Below are 24,018 nucleotides of genomic sequence, written 5' to 3'. Positions count from 1 at the left end.
GAAGTTGAAGGAAGTGAAGGACGATATAATCTTGAAGGACTGAAGGACACATTTGCCCGTAAACACCTCAGCAAAGACAGCTGGAATTTAGTAAAGAGTGAACTATGGCCCATTGTAACAGGAAGCTAAAATGGCGATATGAAAAAAAGTTTCTAGATAAATAGGATTACAAATTCAAGCTATTTTAGAATGGTAACTTTTATTCGTATTTCAGTTAGCCAACCACCTTCAATTCAAATCCCACATTATTCAGAATATTAATTCACATTCATTCATGCACTTATAACCCAACTATACGCATCTTCACACATCCCACACACTCCGCTTCGTATTACATTGCTTTTCCAATCCTCTAACAACCAGGGTTGCCACCCAGTGAAAAAAATAACTAAATCGGCACATAAATCACTATATTCTTGAATAGAAATCACTAGAAATCACTAGAATTATGATACTCATTATCATTGTAATTAACATTTTTGTTTCTTTACCATGTTCGATGCAGGCACACAAAACGTTAAAAACATTGACGCTTTGTTTTTTCTCCAGCGAAAATTACCCTTGAAATTTGAAAAATGCCTTTTTGCATCTTTATGCAGAGAATAGGACAAAATCATTGCTTCGTCCCTGTATTTTCTGGACTTGATACTATTGCCTAATGCCCCGATCACCGAAAATTGGTTATCTGTGATCTAATCAAAATATTTACTTTTCTTTTTCATTCGACTCAGAACCCCAGTTTTTTCCCAAAAAATACAGAAACTATTTTCTTTTTACTTTAGTTGGTTGTGTAATTACTGGGACACCAGCGACAATTTTGAAAATGACATCTTTAAATTTTCATGGAAAAAATTTGTTCCTTCCAGCACAAATTTCGATAAGCACTGGTCTTACTTCTTCTTTAATAAAAAAAAGATGTACTTTTTAATTATACGGAACAAACCCAAGAAGTAAAATTATGTTAATCCTAATGAAATGTGCCAAAATATGATGAAAAATATAACACTTTAGTTTATATAACAATATAATTTGGGCCATATATATGCACATTAGAGAGGGGTGGTGCAAATATATAGCCCAAGTTATACAAGTCCAATGCATTCTGTCACCCATTATTTGTCATTTTGGCTACGAAACTGGTTTTCATAGACCTGACAGTATTCGTACCAAATTATCCTGAGCAAACTTTCAATCCCAAACCTATCCTCAGGGGTTTCGTTGGTCATGTTAAATCTTAAGGTATAGTTTTGGAACCTTTCAACTATGCTAAACAAAATGGCTATCTCAAAATTTGAATCAAACAATTTATAAGGAAAAAAGGAAGTGGAAGGGGGGCTAGCACCCGCCCAATCTTTTTGTTCAAATGAAAGAGACATCAGAAATTCCAATTTCCATTCCAATGAGCCCTCTCCTGTTGTTCGAGGACCGTTGGTTTGGTTCGATCACCCCTGGGAGAAAACAAACAGATTTACACGCATCTTTAATTTTTCTTGAGGCAAATAATACAAAGTCCAACACTTGCAAATAAGGGCTTGAAACCTCTACAGCAGGGTTCTCTGATACGACGAATCTAATGGTTTGATTTTAATTAAAATTCTTTGATTTTTAATGAGTGGTTCTTCCCTCTTTCGAAAATCAGGCAAATTTTCGAAGTTTCTTAGCTTTTTATGGGTAAAACTAATCTTCTTGAGTCTTATCTATTTGTAATCAACATAATAAAACGATTATATATCGAATAATATCAAAGCTCCATTTCTAGAGTTTCGGTTACCGTTGTCACTTCATTCTTACAGTTCGTTACCACAAACTGTTTGAAATGTTAGCACAAAAATCCAAAAACTTGAAGAGTAGGACGTTAACTGCGCTTTTAAGGTGTTTCCGTTACAATTAAGCAAACTTGACGAGTTATTGGAGTTTCGATAAGATATTAGAAGTAAAGATTAAAACCTTTAGATAAAGCTCAGAGTAGATCTCCCCTGACTCCCAACTGACTTCAATCATCAAATTACAATCGATTTAAACTATCTAATTATATCAAAAATCTTATTATAAAAAAGCACTAAGCCCTATTTTCTTTTTCAACGACTTCTTTTTTTTCATTTAGAAAATTGTATTTAATGTATACTACACCTACCTTCTCATTTCTCAATGACTCCATTTCTCTTTTGTTTGCAGATGTAGAGAGTGAAATCATTTTCACCGTTCAAACCACTATCAAAAGTTTTAACAGAAGAAAATCTAATTTGGAACTGATAGACTATAGAGGGAAAAATCATAAATATGAAGACAACCTGAGCAAATGTTGTGAAATAGAAAGTATAGAACAATTTTACAATTTTTACGATAAATTAGGTTCGCCTATTATCTTGATGATAATGCTCTGAGGTCTATATCTGATATGGACATATGGTGGGAAATCAGACGTTTCAAAGGGGGTATATTTGCATAAATGCTAATCTAGAACACATTGGGCACTGTAGTGAATCACTGTTTTGCGTGTTTTTTTTTATTAATAAACTTGTGTGATTTATTTGGTTGAATCATGAATGTACACGCTGTATTGCAAAAATCACTAGATTTAGGAATACTTAACTAATTTTAGAACATGAATTACTATGTATCACTACCTGGAAGAAAATCACTAGGCAACAAAATCACTAGTAATGGGGATAAATCACTTGGGGTGGCAACCCTGCTCCGAACTATTAAGAGCAGAGAACGCACCAGTAGCAGCCAAGACTGCCGACTGACGACGAAGAATATGCCTCCAAGCCACAGTCTGACACACCGTGAGTCACAAACCTATATAATAATAATAATAATTTGTTCAAGAAAAAGCCCGTGGGCCATAGGGAATTTATAAACAAACAACAAATTAACTAAAAAAAATTAATACTATTTCAAGAAAATACTCGCGATGTGCCGCTGCAATCCTGACAAACCTTGCTATCCTTTTAATACTGAGGAAATTTGTCTCTTTCATCCTATCTACCATCCATATCTCATTCAATTTTCTTTACCATACATCACTTGCCTCCATTCTTTCTATTTGACAAAATCACACAAAAAAGTATCAAACTTTCATCCTGAGATCCACACATAGGACAAGCAATAGATTCTACATTCTCCCCTTTTCTCCCTTGATACTTTATTTTTTTCACCAATCAAAAATCCATTTCCCCTCCAATCCAAATAAGTCTTCAAGTCCTCTCTACTTAACCCAAACTTCCAAAATACCTCCACCCCCAAACTACCCTTTATCTGTCTATAAAATTTTAATGACCCTGAACGATCCAGCTTGCCCACCATATCTGGCTTTCTTGGTTCTTCAACCTCTCTTGTACCTCCCTTGTTACTATTTCCTCCATAACCATAATCCTCTTTCCTTAATTCCACCATTCCCCTCGTCCACACGTATCTAAGATATCCTTAATCTTCACCGGCCACCCTACTTTACTTTTCTGTCTCAACGCCTCTAGGTATGCTTCCTTTGCTACCGTAAATCTCTGCATACCCAGTATCCTAACCCAATATCTCACCATGGTCACTAGTCTCATAGATTGCAGCGATGCTAACCCTAAATCCCCTGTATTACCAAATTACTAAAGGATCCCCTAGTCTCAACATCCTCTTATAATATTTCATCATAACCACCTCAATTTTCGGACCTTTCCGATAGCCCCAGACCTCTGCTCCATAATAAATCGTCGGTGTTGTCTTAGTTGTCCAAATCCTCTTATGCACTCTAATATCTCTAAGCCGTCTAAGACTTATTCATCGTTATTTCACCGCTAATATACCTTCCCCTTGCATTCGCTAGATAGTTCACAGGACTAATGTATTTTCACCCCTGAACATCATGGACGTAATCTAATCATTTATTATGTTTTATTATTTGTATAGAAATTATTCCACTGCTTTGTAAGTGCCATGTTAAAAAATCAATACTGTTGGATAGTGTCAATGTTATCTCCATCATTTTCTAAAATAGTACATTTTAAGGCATTTAAGGGGGCTGGCTGTTAATTAGACTCAGAAAGCGGTGGCACTTTTTGAGTCCAGCCGGAGTGGCACCATTTCTAGTTCTGTCATTGGTTGAAGGGTTTACCATCTAATAACCCGTCATCCAAGGCAACCTTTCCGAGATCCAGAACCTGGGAGGAGGAGGGGGGGGTCTGGTAGAAAAATTCGAAACAGACAGGCTAGCTCCAACTACTCTGGAAAAATTCCTAGACTATTCCTTTACAGTCTCTAAGCCCAGAATCGTATCTAATAACAGTGGATAACATCTAAAAGCCTTTCAACTTCAAGGCTTCTCGTTTAACCCTATGCTAAGCATACAACTTAGGAGACCAAATTTTTATCAAGCTCTGATTGCACTTATTTGTCCGCAGCTATCAAACAATTATTGATGATGAACCTTAAGCAAAAAGCGACTCAAACCAATAGTAATGAAACTCTAGAAAACAGAATTTTGATTGAAAAAGATCAAACAGTTATTGATAACGAAATGTAAGTAAGGAGCGACCCGGCTCAATAGTAACCGAAACTCTAAAAGACAGAATTTTGATACGAATAAATGTTTATTTCAAATATAAAAGGCTCATCAAGTTTAGTCTCATCCATCAAAAGTTACAAGCCCGAGAATATTTGACTTGTTTTAAAAAAAGGGGAAAACACCCCCTAAAATTCATAGAATTCCAATAAAAATCACACCGTCAAATTTAGCGTATCAGAAAACCCTGCGGAAAAAGTTTCAAGATTCTATAAAAAGAAAATTGAATTTGGTTATTTTTGCCAGAAAATAAATCATAAATGCATGTTTTTTTTCTTTTTCTTTTCCTCCCAGGGGCAAAGAAAGTTACAATCCATCAAAAGTTAAAAGCCTGAGAATCTTTGACTTGTTTTTGAAAAAAGGGTGAAACACCCGCTAAAAGTCATAGAATTCCAGTAAGAATCACACCATCAGATTTAGTGCATCAGATAAACCTGCAGAAGAAGTTTCAAGATCCTATAAAAAAAAAAAAAAATGAATTTTGTATTTTTTGCCAGAAGATAGATCATAAATGCGTGTTTTTTTCTTTTTTTCCCAGGGGTGATCGCTTTGACCCTGTGCTCCTAGAGTATCGTGAGAGGGCTCATTCGAACGGAAATTATAAGTTCTAGTGTCATTTTTAGTGACAAAAAAACTGAAGGGTAACTAGGCCCCCTCCCACGATCATTTTTCCAAAAGGTACCTGATCAAAATTTGGGGATAGCCATTTTGTCCAGCATAGTCGAAAAGTCTAATAGCTATGTCTTTGAGGATGAATTAAGCTCCCACATTCCCCGGGGGAAGGGCTGCAGGTTTTGAACTTTGCCCATTTTTCCACATATAGTATTGGTTATTGGAAACTATACAGACGTTTTCAGGGGGAATTGTTCCTTGTGGAGGGATCGGGGGGAGAAGGTTACGTGGGAGGATCATTCAATGGAGAAATTGTTCACTTTGTTTTCATAAAAAGGGAAAAATACCCCTTTAAAAGTTATAGATTCTTAATGAAAATCACACCATCAGACTTGGAGAACCCTACCGTAGACGTTTCAAGGTCCTATCGCCAAAAATGTGGAATTTTGTTTTTTTTTGCCAGAAGAAAATGATCACGGATAAATGATTTTATTTCTTTCCAGGAGTATCGTATTGGCCCTATGATTCTAGAATATCACGAGAGAGCTCATTCGAGTGCAAATTAAAAGTTCTACTGCCCTTTTTAAGTTACCAAAAAACTGGAGGTCAACTAGACCCCTCCCGCACTCATTTTCTCAAAGTCACTCGATCAGAATTTTCAGATATCCATTCTGTTCAGCATAATTGAAAAATCCAATAACTATGTCTTTGAGAATGACTTCTTCCCTCACAGTCCCCGGAGGAAGGGCGTTAAGTTCTGAACTTTGCTCATTGTCTACATCAGTTATGGTCAGAACCCCAGCAATGTTTTGCACCTTATTTGTATAATTTACATCACATTCTTCCCTTGCATGGCTGATTATCACTACGTTGACAAAGGTGATGCAGAGGCAATCTAGCTGCCTATAGGTAACTAGGTCATGCATCCAAAGCGAACTGCTGGTTTGCTTCAAGTCTGTTATTAGATAAGTTTTACGAAGAAAGTCTCGCTTTAAATTGAATGTGTTGGGCAATGATTTGATTGAAAAATGTATCGATGTTTCACTTTATGTGTTTGTTACAATGATTTTGATATCTCTGATCGTTTTTTGCTCAAATAAATTAAAAATCTAATAACTATGTCTTTGAGGATGACATAAACCCCAACAGTCTCCGGGGGAAGAGCTGCAAGTTTTGAACTTTAACCATTTCTTACATAAAGCATTGGTTATTGAAAAGTATACAGACGTTTTCAGGGCTGATTTTTTCTGGTGGGGGGATTGGGGGAGAAGGTTACATCGGAGGATCATTCCATGGAAAGCCCCCAAAATTAATAGATTCTTAATGAAAATCCCACCATCAAATTCAGAGAACCCTACTGTAAAGGTTTCAAGCTCCTATCGCCAAATATGCTGAATTTTGTTAATTTTGTTTGCCAGAAGACAAAAATCACGGATGTGTTTTTTTTTATTATTTCTTTCCAAGAGTGATCGTACTGGATCTGTGGTCTTAGGATATATTAGGATGTGGTCTCAAGACTCGTTAGAGGGCTTATTCCAACGGAAATTAAAATTTCCAGTGCCCTTTTTACGTGACCAAGAAATTGGAGGGCAACTAGGCCCCCTCCCCCAATCACTTTTTCCCAAAGTTACCCGATCAAAATTTTCAGATAGCCATTTTGTTCAATATAGTCGAAAAATCTAATAACTTTGTCTTTGAGGATGACTTAATCCCCCACAGCCACCGGGGGAAGGGCTGCAAACTGTGAACTTTGCTCATTGTCTTCATCAGTTATGGTGAAACCCCAGGAAAGTTTTGTACCTTATTCACATAGTTTACGTCACATTCTCCCCTTGCATGGCTGATTAACGCTACGTTGACAAAGGCAATGCAGAGGCCATATAACTGCCTATAGGCAATTAGTTCATGCATCCTAAGTTAACTACTGCTTACTTTAAGACTGATATTAGATACAATTTACGATGAGATGTTCCACTTTAAATTGTTGGATGTGTTGGGCGAAAATTTGATGGAACGATATATCGATATCTTCACTTTCTATATTTGTTATAATGATTACGATAGTTTTCTCGAATTAACTAACTCTTTGCTTTGCCAAAGTTCAACAAGAAAATATTTAATTAAAGGGTAAGTTCCACAGTTTTTTTCAAACATTCAATAATAGAAAAACAAGCTTCGATGACATAAATGCTAACTCTAAAAATTTAGGTTTGAAATTACAAGTTCTCTGCCTCCGGATAAAGAAAAATAAACTACTGGCTATTTTTGGCTTCTCAAAATTTGTGCCATTTCAATGTTATTTCCTGAGAATCGTTTGTGCCTTTTCGTGATTAAACAAAAAAAAAACATAAAAAAAGTTTTTTCAACTGAAATTAAGACGAATAAAAATATTACAATATGGGGAGAACACCCCTACCCATTACCTCACTCTTCACGATAACGTTAGTTAGAATGTTCAAAAAGCTATTTTATTCTAATTTAATGACCTTATGTTTTACTTTTGGTTCGTAAAGGATTAGGATACAAAGTCCTATTTTAGCGTATCGAAGCGTATTTTAAAAAGCAAAGTATTTAAGATGGGGCATCCCCCATATCCCACCTCTGAAAATCCTCCAGAGAAAATTCACCTCCCGAATGATTTCTGTTTACTTCCGAATAACAAATGCAATGTGTAAATAAGAGGCAATAGGCTTTCTTTTTTTCATTAATTGAAAAATAAGTTTTTTAACTGAAAGGAAGGAACGACACTAAAACTTAAAACGAACAGAGATTATTCTGTATATGAAAGGTGCTGTTCCCTCCTATACGCCTCACTCTTAACACTAAAGTTTAACTCTGTCACAACTCTAATTTTTTTTAACAATAAAACTTTAACGTAAAGAGTGAGGCGTTAGGAGGGGACAACCCTTTTTCATATACGGAATAATTTCCGTTCGTTTTAAGTTTTAATGTTGCTCCTTAGTTTCAGTTAAAAAACCAGTTTTTTATATTTAATTTCTGGATGTTTTTCAACTAACGCAGGCTCGAATATGGGTCACCATATATGAAAAGTAAAAAAAGTTACTGCTTACATAAAGGGTTGCCCCTTCCTCATTACATAACTCTTAACACTAAAGCTGTTAGTGCTTTTAAAAAAGCTCCCTATTCTAATTAAAAATTCCCCATGTTTCAGTAAACGTTCTTAAGAAATTGGGTCAAACAGCCAAACTTTAGTGTAAAGAGCAAGGTAGTAAGGAGGGGGACACCCTTCATATATAGAGGGGGCGAACCTCCCCCTTGAAGCAATCTCCTTCGGTTAAATTTCGTCCGACGTAAAGTAAACCATCCCCCGTCAAATTCCCTCCAGAAAGTTCTATCCGTTCTGAGAATCTCCCTCCCTCTAAAAATGCTTGCGGATGATTCAGCCTGAAAAATTCACCTTGACATTCTTTCATTTGAATAAGACTTTAATCTCTAATTGATTTCTCGGTCACTCCAGAATCAAAATCCTTCCGGTCCTTCCGTGGAAATTATTTTCCAGAAATCAAAACAGGCGTAAAATAGCTCCCAAATAATTCCACCGGTACATCCCCACAAAAAATGGCAGAAACCGTAGTACTTCCGGGCCGGCACTGATGTTTTCAATAATAGCCCAAGAAGGTTGGCCGAAATGAACAATCTTTGGCAATCTGTCATCCTTCATCCACAGAACGTGCCCTAACTATCTCAACCTTTCTCTTATTATAGCCCTAGAACGCGGGATTGAACCACGCTTTATATACAGCCTACTGTTTGAAATACAATCAGTAAGCCGGGTACCCAAAACAATCCGTAAGCAATCTCTCTGTAAAACATCTTCTTCTGCTTTTCTCTCTGCTAATCTTCTTCTGCTTTTGCGAGCGCCCATGCTTCCGAGCCATATTTGACAACTGTCATCATTGTAGCTTCCGATATTCTAATCTTGGTTTGCAGACTTATCTTCCTATTCTTACATTTTTTTTAAACTCTGAGCCTTTAAGGCTAGCTTTCAAAAAAGCAAGATTAGCTTTGAAATTTTGTATTTAATTATTTAATTTTATTTCGTTGGAATGAATTATCATCTCACATTATTTTATTTATCAGTCCTGGTTGAACTTCGTTAAAGTAATGATGCTATGGCTGTTTTAAAAAGTTTGAAAAAAACATTTTTATTTTCAAAGTTCGCATATGTATAGGCCCTTTGGACATTGAGCCGAAATATTCACTCAACTGAAGTCCACTTTCTTGAGAAAATTTCCCTATTGTTTCTAAGTTGTTTTTGTTTGTAATATTATTTAGCCTGTATTTAAACAAATAACCTGATAATTTTTTTTTGATCAAATATGTGAAGATTCGGAAAAAGACATGCAAATCAAATTCATTTTGATATGGAAATCTCCCTCTCCCACTGCTGAATTTTTTTTTATTTAAGATGACGATAGTATTATTCTAAATTTGTAAAGTATAAAGAAGGCCATTGGAGGAGGGGGGATCACATGCCTAAAATCTTTGCAAGTGCGTATTCCACAACTTCTTAAAGTTTCTTGACGATCGGGTGATAAATGTAGTGATGCATACAGGACACACAGACAAACATAAAATTCGATTTTTTTTTTATATTTTTAAATGAAAAAAACAAGTTTTTTTCAATTGAAAGTAAAGAGCAGCATTAAAACTTGAGACGAACTGAAAATTTTCTGTATATTTGGGGGGCTGCCCCTTCCTCAACGCCCGTTCTTTACGCCAGGTCTTAAAGCTCCTTAAACATATTTCTCATTTAGCATCAAGGGTTCTTGTGTTCGCAACAAGGAAAACACAAACTCACAGAAAAAAGATTACGAGTCATCATCCACAACTTAGTACCAGCTACCACCCAGGAACTAAGCCAGAGAAAAGTGCCATACATAGTAAACATTTCGAGCACACAATTTGTAGCAGGGGGGAGTGGCGTAGTTTCGTCGAAATCCTTGGAGGGTTAAAGTGAGAGCCACTTTTCCCAAATTGAGTGAAAATGACAGTGAAAAATGAAAAAGATAAAGACTGATCTCCGTTTTTTAGCCCTTCAGCCAGGAAGTTCAATGGGGGGTTGGGGGCTAAGCATCCTGTGTTTTCGCACACTCTTCCTGTTTACCTTCTCCGGATTTCTCCAGGTACCCATTTAGAGGTGGGTCGACTCTGGCTGAGGTTCCAGAGACACGCCACTGACCCCCGTCCCAAACTAAACAATTAGGTACACTAGGATTCGAACTATCGCCCTGTCTGATAAAGGATCCTGAATCCAGCACACCAACCCAATCGGCCAGGAAGGCTTAAAAATGAGACATATAGTACCATAAAGGCAAAAAAATTAAAGAAAACTGACCCGTTTCAGTGGATGCTTGAATTATGCAGGCTTATCTATGTTTTGACAAGATTTTTAAAGAAACTAAATTTCAACTGGGGGAGGGCAAACTGTGGTCTTGAAGAGAATGGTATCTAAAAAGACTTTGTACCCCCCCCCCATATGTAATTACACCTTTGAAGTGAGAGGGGATAAAAATCAATGAAGAAGAAAGAATAAGAAAGTACTTAGAAACCATTTTTTACTTTTACAAATTTTCTGTATGTACCAAACAATTGACACTTTTGAGCTGACTCAGCTGATAAAAACCCAATTATGAACTGATTTTCTTCAAAAAATTACTTTCATCAGATCTAAATTTGGTCATGATAAAGAACTAGAATTGATTAGCTTAGAGCCTTTTATCCGAAATTCTTCTTTCATTTAAAATGATCATCTTAGATATATTACAAATCCCGCAAACTATTTTATTTGCCAGGTATTGTTACTCACTTTTTGTTGGGACTTAAAAAACTTACACCACTCCAGAGGATCCACAATAGGGTTAGTAAGGCAGACTGTAGTAAACTCAGAGATCAATTGCTACTTTTAAAGGAAAAGTTTGATATAACACTAGTTATCGTCTTCTACAAATATATGCACCCACCTCCGTCTATGGAGCTTTCTCTTCTTGGGCTGCCGTTTTAAAAGGGGAAAAGTCAAAGGTTTAAGTTATATATCGCTTTGATTACTCGACTTAGAAACACGCGAGAAAGACTAATCAAAAATGACTATGTTCAGCACTCCATATCTGTCTATAACCATTTCCATGAGGGATATTTCCCTCAAAACTAATTGTTGATTCCTTAAACTATAGACTCAATTCACAAAAGTTTGAGATAAAAAGGAAAAAATGAATAAAAATGACATCATTGTAAAAAAGTAGTATTTTGGCGATAATGAGATGAGGAGGAGAGTGTGTAGTTGTGTTGGTCTCAGGCGGCTTGGTAATCCAGTAAGTTGTTGGTAGTAGTAGTAGTGTTTTAGAGATAGATTAATTTATACTTACAATAATGTTTATTCTTACGATGTCAAGTCTATCTTCTTCATCTGTAACTGGACCTGGTTCAATATCACAGCCAGTATCAACCGCAAGAACAAGAACGTACAAGCCTTGATGCTCAGGACTTTCACGATCAAGCGCCTGGGTATTATAAATAATTGGCTTGGTTTTATCTCGTATTTCAAAAAGGGTCTCAGCACCACCTGGAATAAATATATTCGTTGTCTCTTTATTTTGTTTTCAGCTGAAAAACCTCCGACCTGTGCAGAGCTTTCTGAGTTCGAAAATATTTGGTTATTCCAGGTTTTGGCCCTAGTAAACTATTTTGACAGGATTTTATAGAAAATTTAATTTGATTAATCCGAATACAAATTCTATAGCTTTTCCACACTTTGTCACTTATAATTATATGGAAAAGGCGAATCTATTATTTTAATTAGTTTGAACTAATAAATAATTTTTGTTTCATTGGCCTTGCTAGAAGAAAAAAAAAATCCAAATGATGTAGCTAAATTAAATCTGTGAAACCATCAGATACATAAATTTTGCAATAAACCTTATATCTATTTATTTATAATTATTGTTATTGTAGAATTTATTCCCTTTATTATTTTACTAATATTTACCTAATCATTATCATCACTCACTGCTACCCTCACTACTGTTTAGAGGGTTTATCAAACAGTTCATTGTAACGAATCGGAGTAAGGAGCGACCCGGCTCAATAGTAACCGAAACTCTAAAAAACGGAATTTTGATACAAATAGTTACATCAAAAGAATCGAATTTTTATGCTGATTTTAAATATATAAGTTTCATCAAGATTAGTTATACCCATCAAAAGTTAAGAGCCTGAGAAAATTTGCCTCATTTTACAAAATAGGGAGAAACACCCCCTTAAAGTCATACAATCTTAACGAAAATCACATCATCAGATTCAGTGTATCAGAGAACCTATTTGTAGAAGTTTCAAGCTCCTATCTACAAAAATGTGGAATTTCGCATTTTTTGGATTCACGGATTTTTGGATTTGGATTTTTTGGATTCACGGACGCGTGTTTATTTTTTTTATTTTTTTCCCAGGGGTGATAGTATTGACTCAGTGGTCCTAGAATGTCGCGAGAGGGCTCATTCTAAAGGAAATCAAAAGTTCTAGTGCCCTTTTTAAGTGACCAAAAAATTGGAGGGTACCTAGGCCCTATCCCACGCTCATTTTTTCCCAAACGTCACCGGGTCAAAATTCTGAGATAGCCATTTTACTCACCATAGTCGAAAAACCTAACAACTATGTCTTTAGGGACGACTTACTCCCCCGCAGTCCCCGTGGGAGGGGCTGGAAGTTACAAACTTTGACCTGTGTTTACATATAGTAATGGTTACTGGGAAGTGTACAGACGTTTTCAGGGGGATTTTTTGGTTTAGGGGGGAGAACTGAGAGGGGGGGTGTACGTGGGAGGATATTGCCATGGAGAAACTTCTAATGGGGGAAGAGAATTTCAATGAAGGGGGCGCAGGATTTTCTAGCATTATTTGAAAAAAACAATGAAAAAATAAATATAAAAAGTTTTTTTTACTGAAAGTAAGGAACAACGTTAAAACTTAAAACGAACAAAAATTATTACGCATATGAGAGGTTTACCTCCTCGTTAAACCTCACTCTTTACGCTAAAGTATTCTTAATAGTTTCAACTATTTATTCTACGGCCTTTGTGATTCAGAGGTCATTCCCAAGGAATTGGGACACAATTTAAGCTTTAGTGTAAAGAGCGAGGTATCAAAGAGGGTTGAACCCCCTCGTATATGCAATAAAAGCATACGAATATAGAAGTTCGTTACGTAAGTTAATTTATAAGTTACGTATTTTTTTACCAATGAAAACGTTTGTAAGAAATTAAAAGTTCTAGTTGCTTTTTTAAGTAATCAAAAAATTGGAGGGCAACTAGGCCTTCTCCCTTGCTCCTTTTTTCTCAAAATCTTCCAATTAATTGCAATTAATTAATATGCAAATTTCGTTTTAATTATTTATGTGCGGAGAGCCAAGATCAAAACATGCATTAATTCAAAAAAGTCCAGAAATTAAACAAAAAAAACAAGTTTTTTAAATGAAAGTAAGGAGCAACATTAAAACTTAAAATGAACAGAAATTACCCCGTATATGAAAGGGGCTTTTCCTCCTCAACGCCCCGCTCTTTACGCTAAAGTTTCTTACTGTTTTAAAAATAGAGTTAAGAGAAAGAGTCAAACTTTATCGTAAAGAGCGAGGGGTTGAAGAGGAAAAGTCCCTTTCATATACGGGGTAATTTCTGTTCGTTCTAAGTTTTAATTTTGCTCCTTAATTTCATTTAAAAAACTTTTTTTTTTATTTAGTCACCTTTAGGACCATTGTCAGGTCAGGTCAAATGTTTAAGCCAGGTTTCTAAGTATTGTGGCTGGCATAGATACTGACTTCACATCTTATTTGGCATCTAAAGCTAGCCTATATCACAGAGAGCACACCTTATTTGGACACTATAGTTTGTCTATACTAAAAACAGGATACATGAAGCTTGTCCTAGTTAAATGTTAGCTTACAAAAGCTGAAAAATAAGAAATTTGGGAGTGGTTCAATGATATATTTTTGTCATATATAATGGTAATTTATAAGGTAACAGTATCGGTTTTGAAGCAGCTTCAAAATATGCAAGCAATTTTCAAATGTAAATAATCAAGAAATATATTTGCCTTACCTATTTTTCCTTTAAGTAGTATAAAAATCCAAGTTTTTCATTGATCAAATTTACATTAAAAAGAATTCGTTTATCCAATGTGTTTCCATTAAATGTGCACTTTGAACTAAACTAGTTTACGATTTTGAATTTTTGCATCTAATTTAGCCAATCTGAATACCTTAAGTAGTTCACACGTTTAAACCAGGTTAATTATTGTTAAAGGTTATTGTTAAAGTCCGTTGAAGCGTCCTATTGGGATTGAAAAGATTTTTAACTTTTTGATGAAAGTCCTAGTACGTATAGCCACGACATTGGAAAGCAAAATATAACAGTGCATGAAAATCACAGCTTTTAGCCATTAAATCCTTCACTCTCTTCTGGTTTTGGATAACAATTTTCTCACTGCTTTAAATAAAGTTGTTGATATGTGGAGTGTAGAATGCATGTAGTAGGCTAACAGGATAAAATAAATTCTATATTCTTCGCTGTTTGAAAGATGCATAGCCAATGACCTGTGTTTACACTCGATGGACTGCTATTAACAATGATTAGAGTATTGTTGACACTCTGAGTTTTTTCCAGGAAATCTGATGACACAAAATAGGATTTGTATTTTGACATGCATGGATTCATATTAAATACGCTGATTATTTGATTTGTTTTCACGGTGCAAGGTCTAGTAGAACACTGTCTTCGGCAGTGATCTCCAAGTAATTTTTAAATTGGTTTAACGAGATTAACGCAATTCTCTTAGCTAATGGCTCGGCAAACGTGTACTCTAAACCTAAACTCCCCGTTCGTACAACGCTCATATCTTGGGTGCAAGACAAGTCCAATGAAACAAAACCTGAGTTTTTGCAAATATTGTATCAGTTATACTATTTTAAAATAGTCATGAATGTCGATCTAGGGATTGCATTTTCAACTCATACAGTGTCATATAGGACTTATCAAAGGATAAATTATAGAGTGGGATTGCGTTTACTTTATATAAAAGAGATAAGAGTCTAAAAATTTCAAATTTGTCTTGGAAGCCTGTCGACGATCCTATAGCCATAGCACTTTTTACAAATGTCAATGCCAGTTTTGAAGGAATTTTGTAATTGATAAATGAAGGGTCAGTGAAGGTGCGTAAACCTGAGGCAATATATCACTGATTTATGATTGTTTGAGGAATAAGCAAGTTGATATTATTTCCACTAACTCTCAGTTTTTCCCCTGCCAAAGGTGCAGAACTTATAACCTTGTTGCTTTGGTACATGAAGTATTGCCGGAATGGGAGAGACTGTTACATCGGATGATGTTAAAAGTTCCTTTTAAGAAAGAAATTGGATGAAGCAAGCGTTAATTTTATATCCACTTTAATACTCGGTGGTAGCAATTGGGATATATTAAATAGCTCATGATCTATTTCCCTCAATAAATGTAATTCACTAGTCGTCTTTTTTTAAGTGCGTCTGTCATGTCAGTGTCTGTCTTATATTCATATCCGTTGCTGAACCCCTCAATTCCTTATATGACTTTGGTGTCATCAACATGAACTGTATGTACCTCGTATAACTTGAGAGATTGTTGCTAGTTCTCCCAATATTACATTTATGTAGACACTGATTTATCGGAAATAAATTATACAATATACAATTTTCATTGGATATTCCATCACTAAGGCTTAGCATTTCATTGTCGAATTTCTCAACAAATACATGTGAAAGGCATGTCCACGAAATAGTCTCCATCGGAACAAATTTGAAAAGGGATGTTTTCAGAGAGCGTTTGCTGCAGATAGAATTGTTCACAGTGACCATGTTTTACACTCAAATCAACATTATCTGCATTGAATAGATTTAAAAATGAACACTTTATGGATGAGAATCCATGTGTGGTAGATATGCCATTTCAGTTAAGGAAAAGAAATCCTTTTTTGACCTAACAATTTCCTTCCTTAGTTTCTTCTTCTGCTTCTTTTTCAAAAGTGAGTCTTTGTTTCTGACCTGAGTAGAGACTGATGAGTGATTCAGTGATTCTCGACATTTATAAAATTTTTCCATTTTGTCAGTATTTTGATCGCTCACCAAGAAATCGTGCACCAGACCTGATATTTTCTGAAAACTTTTTTTTAAATCCTCGCCAGAGCCCCAATCGTGCAATGTAGAGATTCAAAATCCGCGGCAGCCGACTCAATATATTTTTTAGCCAAGGGTAGGGCAGATTGAATCAACTCAGCAAACCAACTGCCAAGATCATAACCTGACATTTATGAAAGACTTCTAATGGTTCATTCCATGACCGATTTGTCTTGTACCAAGAGTCTTGTATTAGACATCTTGCTATTGAACGGGTCAAAACTTGGATACAGTCACAGCCAAAACTTTTGTTATTGCTAAAGGCTCACCTAATTCAGTTCTTAGTGGTAACTGTCAGAGCTCCAAATGGGAAGTGTCAACGGAGATCTAATAAAGATACTTTAAATTGCAATGATGAATGTGATCTTGAATGGTTTTTCGTTCAAGAACACGTAGGAGGGGAACGTTGCTGCTACAAACTCTCGATTTTGCAGCGAATGAAGCGTAAAGAATTATCCAACTGTCTGTCGGCGAAAATGACACAATCCATGCCACTAGTACTTCCAGCAGAAAATGACACAATCCATGCCACTAGTACTTCCAGCACTTCTACCATTGATTATATTCTGTTTAAAACCAAGAACCTGTATCAGATTATCATTGAGAATAACCTTTTCATTGTCAATAGGTGAACTAATGTAGATCTTGCCCTGTTTCATTGAATAGTTAAATTGAAAGGGACCATTTTTACGAGTGAAGATTCTTCTATTGATAGCACGACACAAATCATTCATACTACCCAATTCCTTGCATAGTAATTGGACGGAGGAATTTTCACCCAAATTCAGTGTTTGTATCCAATGCTCGCTAATGAGTGGCCAATTACGTGGTCTAACTTCTACGTCCTATGTACCGTCTATTCCCAGAATATCTAATGTTTTTTTGAGAATCCAATTGACAAGAGCAATGTCATTCTCAAAATCGAATTTGATGGAGAGATAGCCTTGTCCAAAAAGCACTTGTTTTATTCAAAGTACTGTAGAGTGGACCAGAAACATTGGATATGAATGTCACATAGAAAACATTGGGTCCTGCTTATGTCTTCAACAGCTACCCATGAATTGAAATCAGAGTTGTATCACAGCCAACGAACAGGCAACTGTCTCTTGTACGACTTGTCAACTGTCGTGCGCACAACTCTTTAATATCTTTCCATTTTGATAGATTTTACTATTATTTTTAACCTTTTGATGTTCACATTCAAACTAACCATCGATAAGCTCTTCATCTTTGGTGTCTCGTGGATGATATGTTATAGATTTAGAATCTAGGATTTTTGACACTTTAAAAAGTTCAGTGGACCATAAGTAATTCCACTTTTCAAAAATATTAGTTGTTCTTTTATTTCGAACAGTATCACAGGTATGGAATTTTTCTTCTCAACCCTTTCACAGGAATAATGTTTCAGAAAAGTGTTAAGTGCATCATGATCTTCTCGATGAACTTTCTGAGGCCTAATGTTGGACAGAGATCGATGAGCGATTAATGATTGATTCTAAATTTGCATGATTTTATCTAAATCTTGGACAAAAGCAGCAGTATTTTTCACTGTACAATATCTTTAAATTAGAAATCGAGTAGCTCGTATCAATCGTTCGGCCAATGCTGCCATTATAGGACTATGACTATCATAGAGCATTGTATTATAATTAAACATTACCATCTCTAAATGGGGATTAACAAAATCCCTATCTCGATTCGTTTGAATTTTTCGATAACAGTCTTGCCGAAGAATACTTTCTATATCTTTAGCACTTCATCACTTCATTTTGTTCGCAATGGAATAGCATATACATAGCGACTAAAGACAATGATTACAAGTAGAATATATTTGTAGGGTGTGTTGTGACACTTTTGAATCTCTTCTAAAGTTAAAAGATCTGCTTACATTATATGCAACGGAAAAAAAGGCTTTAGTTTTTTAATAGTGATTACCATGATCCCTATGATTTCCATGTGGTTTATTTTGTAGACAATCTCTCGCTAACATTTTTTGAAGTCCAGTAACTTAAGAAGGTGTGGTGGGGGAACTTGGACTTTACACTTCACCAATATTTGCACAAAGATGTTTCAAAACTTCAACCATTTAGAACTCAAAGACGTAGTGTAATGTCCGCTACCCTTTTGCATACTAGTGGATGGTGATGGTGAAGATGAGTTGATATCAATGCGTGTCCACTTTTGTCTCACCATCACTGGTGCCACTAAATCACTGTTTCTGCTACTAGTATTACCGGTAGGTGCGCTAGTATTTTTCAAGATTCATCTTTTTCTTTAATATTAGGCTACTAAGTTTCTGCAATCTCTTTAGGATTTGCTTATTGGTAATAAAACTTTTAGGGCAGTTTAATGCATTTAAAAAGTTGTATAGATAATTTTCAAATAATAAAAGACCTTTACGACTTGTAACCGTACCATATATTAAATAAAGTAGACTATAATTTTCCCTTAAATTATAATTGGTTATCATTTACTATCAACTTGAAAGTGTTCACATTCCATCAGATACGTTAAGTTCCAAGCTCTTGTAATTTGTTCACGATATGAGTGTGGTAGTATGGCTCCAATACTTGACAATATTGAATGTTCCTCCTTTGGTTGTGTTGTTGTTCTAGAATCTTGAACAGATGTTTCCTTTTTATTAATGACACTTACATTGACCCGTCCTAGGGAAAGTGTTAATGTTTTTCCACTCGCTGAAGTGCATCTTGAAGCGGAATTAGTTTGTTTATCAAAGGCAACATTCCCATCATCAGTGAGTCTACTGATATTATCCTGAAAGTGTTCAATTGGTGAAAGGGCAAATTCTATTGGCGTCAATTTGTAGGGTTTAGCCATTTTTCTAGAGACATTGTTGTCAAGTCCAGCAATTATCGGCAGTAAAAGTGTAAAAAAGCTACCACCCGATTGGAGAAGACGTTTTCTCAAAAAATATTTTTCTTCATTTTTGCAAGCCGGGGTACAAGCAATGGAATGGTGTTGCTTTGTCTCTTGTTTAACCACTTTTGGTAATTGAACAATGCCTTTGGTTAAAATTAAACACTGTTCACATATGAGATTAATCAACTCTTAGTTAATACCATATTAAAGCATGGCTTTCCTAAGTGACAGTGTTGAACTTCTTAGAACAGAAAATAAATATCTTTTTTCATGTAGTTTCTTCAGTATCATGATGACAACTAATGACCTTTTTTACTGTTCACTGTAATATATACGGTAATTTCATCGTCAAAAATATTTCTGTAACTACACGCAAATCCTCGGGTGTATTCTGATTGACATCCGATAGAATGTAAACATAGGGTTTAGTTGTTACCTTGACCATTTATTGAGAGTTAGAAGAGAATTTGAATCACGAACAACTCCGTAAATGATATAGTAGGCACAATTAAAAGCAAGTGAACTCAGATATTTGCTCTGATGAAAGAGACTGTGTAGAACTAGGATTATGGAAATCCGCTCATGATGTGAGAGGACATTAAACAATTATAGCATTTCCTGAGACCATTGTTCAGTGGATTCAGCTAAATCATCAATACTCAACTAACAGTTTTGCTCAATAATGTTGAGCATACTAAGGCCCGGTATGGATTTTGTGTCTGGTGGAATACCTTTTATTTTATCATATACCACATGCCAAAGAGTGTAGCAGTAGTAGCTTGCTTTCGGGTTTTTCAAAACATTTTATCACGATTTCTGATTATTTTTGTTAAAAGCATTACTTTGCCCGACATTGATGGACCACAAAGAAATGATATGAACGATGTTTAAAATTGAAGCATATTGTTGTTTTCAACAGCTGGACTACAACTAACTGTAAACTATAGTTGTCCAACGAATAAATAATTTCCCTATCAGTCCTAGTACTATGGTCAAGAATAGCAACAACAACAACAACAATTTAGGATCATGTATCCGTTCAATTTTACAGTAAATGCACAATATTTTTAACCAACAAAAAAATCACAGTTTAAAAAACTCTTGTTTTATTTTACAATTAATATAAAAAAATTTTAATCAATGCAATAATATCACAGTTTATAAAAACACTTGTCTTTATTTTTGCGATAAATATACACATATTTTTAGTCTAAAAATACCACATATACACTTAGAAAAGTGCCCTCTCGATCTGAAATACTATAGTTCCCATTGGATAGTACTTTCACACCACCCTCACGTACATAAACTTTGTCCGACGTGGCTGGCATGGCGTTTTTCTCTACTCTAGCTGTGTAGTTTTTAAATTTTAAAGAACAAATCTCCATGACTGTTTCAGAAACATCAAAAAGAGCCCATTCAATTGTCAAACATTTGAGATATCCCCCGAAGCCCATCCAGGGCTTGGGGGGATATCATCCTCGAAGACCTATTTTCCAAACCTGGCAATTACTTTGAACAAAATGGCTATCTAAAAATTTTTGTTGGATGTGTTTGGGGAAATTGTGGGCTTGGGAGAGGGTTAGTTGTCCTTTGATCAGTTTTGACTATTAAAAAGGGCACTAGCCCTTTCAATCTACAATTGAATGGGCTCTTTTTGATGTTTCTGAAGCAACAAATGGCCATCTCAAAATTTGTATCAGAGGCATTTCGGGAATATGAATTGTGTGGAGGTTTATCCACCCTCTGATAGCTCTGAATATTAAAAAGAGCACTAGAACTTCTGATTACCAATCCAATAAGCCTCCTCCGAAGTTTATACTATTAGTCTTTCTATATATACCTTGTTTTCCCCCAGGGCAGAACTTCTAACCCTTGCCCTAAGGGCTGAACTTACAACCCTTGCCCTGTGTGTCATCCTCAAACACGTAGTTTTCGGACCTTTCAACTGCGCTGAACAAAATGACTATCTAAAAATTTTGGTTGGATGTGTTTGGGAAAATGGTGGACGTGGGAGGAGGGCTAGTTGCCTTCCGATCCCTTTCGACTATAAAAAGGGCATTAGATCCTTCAATTTCTAATCACACTAGCTTTTTTCGAAGTTTTTTCGAAGAAAAAAACGAAGTTTTTTTCGAAGAAATTACCTTTGTCTAAACAAACAAATAATATTAATACATCGTGCCTACATCGCTCTTTACGTAGGCAGTGCTGTTGTGCTGCCTATGATAACATAGAACTGGAAAAAAATTAGCAGGAACTTTCCTCAAAATATTGTAAAGCACCAAACTTAGAAATTTTATTTTGAAGCACCTAGTATACTCAAGCATCAAAATAACAACAAAATTGAAAAGGATATCTTATTTTTGTAAAAACTCCAAATTTTTTTTATTTTTTATTTTTACTGTTGCACAGATTAACGAAGGCTCACTTTGGACACTAGCATGGCAAGATGACTGTCATCGTATGCTATGCCCCGACCAACGATTCTGATGATGCGACTAAGGAGGATTTCTAATCGGATTTAATCCAAGCCTTGTGGTCGTCCTCGCCTTAACGCGGTCCATGATGAGGTTGAACAGTTCGAGCGCCACGGCACAACCTTGCCAAACCCCTGTACAGTTTCAAAGGAACGGATTTTGTCAATTGTTGACTGGGACACAGCTCTCTGTTTCGTGATGGAGTGCTTCAAAGAGTCTACAGTGCTTATCTGGAAGGCCGATGGACTTAAAGATGCTCCACAGGGCATCTCGGTAGATTGAATCAAAAGCAGCTCGAAAGTCGACAAAGGCGATGAATGCCTCCTGTCGAAAATCCCTGGTTTTCTCGACTACTTGATGGACTGTGAATATTTTCTCTAAGGTCGGTCACTCTGACATAAACCTGGCTTTTTTTGGTGGTTGGAACCGGTGGAAAATGCTTCAGCAACGATCCAGAAGTACCATTGAGAAGAATTTGCCAGGTACTGAGAGAAGGGTTATTCTCCAGTAATTGGCACTGTCACTTCACCTGCCTTTTCTACTCCAAAAGGGGATGATGATTCCTCTCCGCCAGTCTTCCGGAATGACCTCCGTTTCCAACACAACAGAAAAGAGAGTCTGCTAAAGAATGAACAGAAATACGTATTTCAGCAACTCTGAAATTATAAATCCTATACCAGAGGCTTAATTGTTCTTCAACCTGTTCATCGCGTTTCTTATTTCTGAGGTGTTAAATGGATTAGTCGGAAGATCACCGACTTCGATGGCTCGACTGGGAGACTTACAGAGTATTTCGTCGGCTACTACAGAGGGAGTAGTTCTGTTTAGGTGCAAAGCGAAATGTTCCTTACAGAAATCAAGGCACGAGCTTCCATTCGAAAAAAGCGTCCTGTCTCTTGAAACGATGGATTCCCCTGTAGGAGCCTTGCTTTCAGTGCGATCTCTAAGATGCTTGAACAGACTACCCATGTCTCTCTTCCTCACCGCTTTCTCAATTTTGTCAGCTTTCTTTTGGACAAATTCATTTCGGTCTCGGTGCTTGAGCTTGTTGCTTGTTGCAAGAGGAAGCTTGTAGCTTCCTCTTGGACGCCATATCACTATGTAGTCTAGCCTATCGCCTCTGTTCTACGACATACGAAGTTTTTTCTGAAATCCAAGCTTTTTGGGGGTGCCTCTTCTTGCCTAGTAGCAGTTACACAGCTTCATACATTTGAGTCTTGAAGTACTTCCAGGTATCTTTGCTGTTCGTGAGAGTGTGAAGTAACTCTAATCGGTTCGATACCTCGACGGCATACTTTTGCTTGGCGTCAAACTCCTTCAGTTTCAAGACATCAATAACTGTTTCCCTGGTTTTGGACCGCTGGGCATTCAGGCGATATTGAACTTCAGCACAGAGAAATCTATGTTCACCATTTCCAATCTCGGCTGATCTGTACGTTCTACAATTCCTCAGCGCTTCGAGAGGATAACATAGTCGATCATTTTTTCATGTGGCTGTCGTTGCTGTACCTTGTATATTGGTGAGTGTTTTTGAGCTGAAAGTACGTGTTTGCAACAACAAGGTCGTGAGATCTGCAGAGCTCAAGTAAAGATCATTGCCATTATGGGGATCAGGCCTTACGCGTCTTATGGTGCCTCTCTATACGCCTGTGTCGTCTCTTAATGCTACGTTGAAGCCTCCAAGGAGGACGCTGATGTCATGGGGGGATACGGTTGCGAGGGTTCTGGGGAGTTCAGGATGAACGGGCCACCCTATACGGCACGATTAGTTTTTAACGGAGGTAGTGAGTCCTCCTATCCGATGGGGCGTGGCTACTTACTGGTAACCAATTCCAAGAGCCGAGCGAGTACCATGCCCCTACCAAAGAATGATCAAATCTTTTTTTAATCATATTTTGTGAAAATTCTTTGTTTTTTATGTGACTTACTTGACTTGACTTAAGTCTCCTGTCGGGCACTGCTCGGCGTAGAGAGTGACGTCTGCCTCCTCCATCTACAACGGTCCATGGCGAGTATTTGCTCTTCGCCCTGTCTGATGTTTGCCATCGTCATGAACTCGGACAGGCTGTCGGACCAACGTTTCTTCGGTCGGTCGCGAGGTCGCTTCCAACCAACTTTGATTAGGTTGAAGTCGTAGATCATCTTTGCGGGTAGATGTGGTGGCATTCGAAGCAGATGCCCGAACCATCGTAAGGTTCGCTCGGCTGCTTGAGTCGAAAACCAAGACTGCTTTGTGAGCTGCAGAAGCTTCTCATTGCTGACGAAGTTGGACCATCGTAGGCC

The 24,018-nt window shown here is 36.6% G+C and overlaps 1 protein-coding gene across 1 annotated transcript in view; it reads right to left on the bottom strand.

The window, feature by feature from the left end:
- The window catches only part of LOC136031841 (protocadherin Fat 4-like), a 162,746-nt gene that overhangs the window by 20,625 nt on the left and 118,103 nt on the right, over positions 1 to 24,018 (bottom strand). Inside the window, exon 23 of the mRNA XM_065711677.1 lies at positions 11,554 to 11,750. Within this exon, the coding sequence (XP_065567749.1) occupies positions 11,554 to 11,750 (197 nt within the window). The remainder of the gene's footprint in view (positions 1 to 11,553; positions 11,751 to 24,018) is intronic.

Source organism: Artemia franciscana, chromosome 10 (assembly GCF_032884065.1).
Source record: "Artemia franciscana chromosome 10, ASM3288406v1, whole genome shotgun sequence".
NCBI lineage: Eukaryota > Metazoa > Arthropoda > Branchiopoda > Anostraca > Artemiidae > Artemia > Artemia franciscana.
Note: the sequence above shows the minus strand (reverse complement) of the source record. Positions and strands in the feature narration are given on the sequence as shown.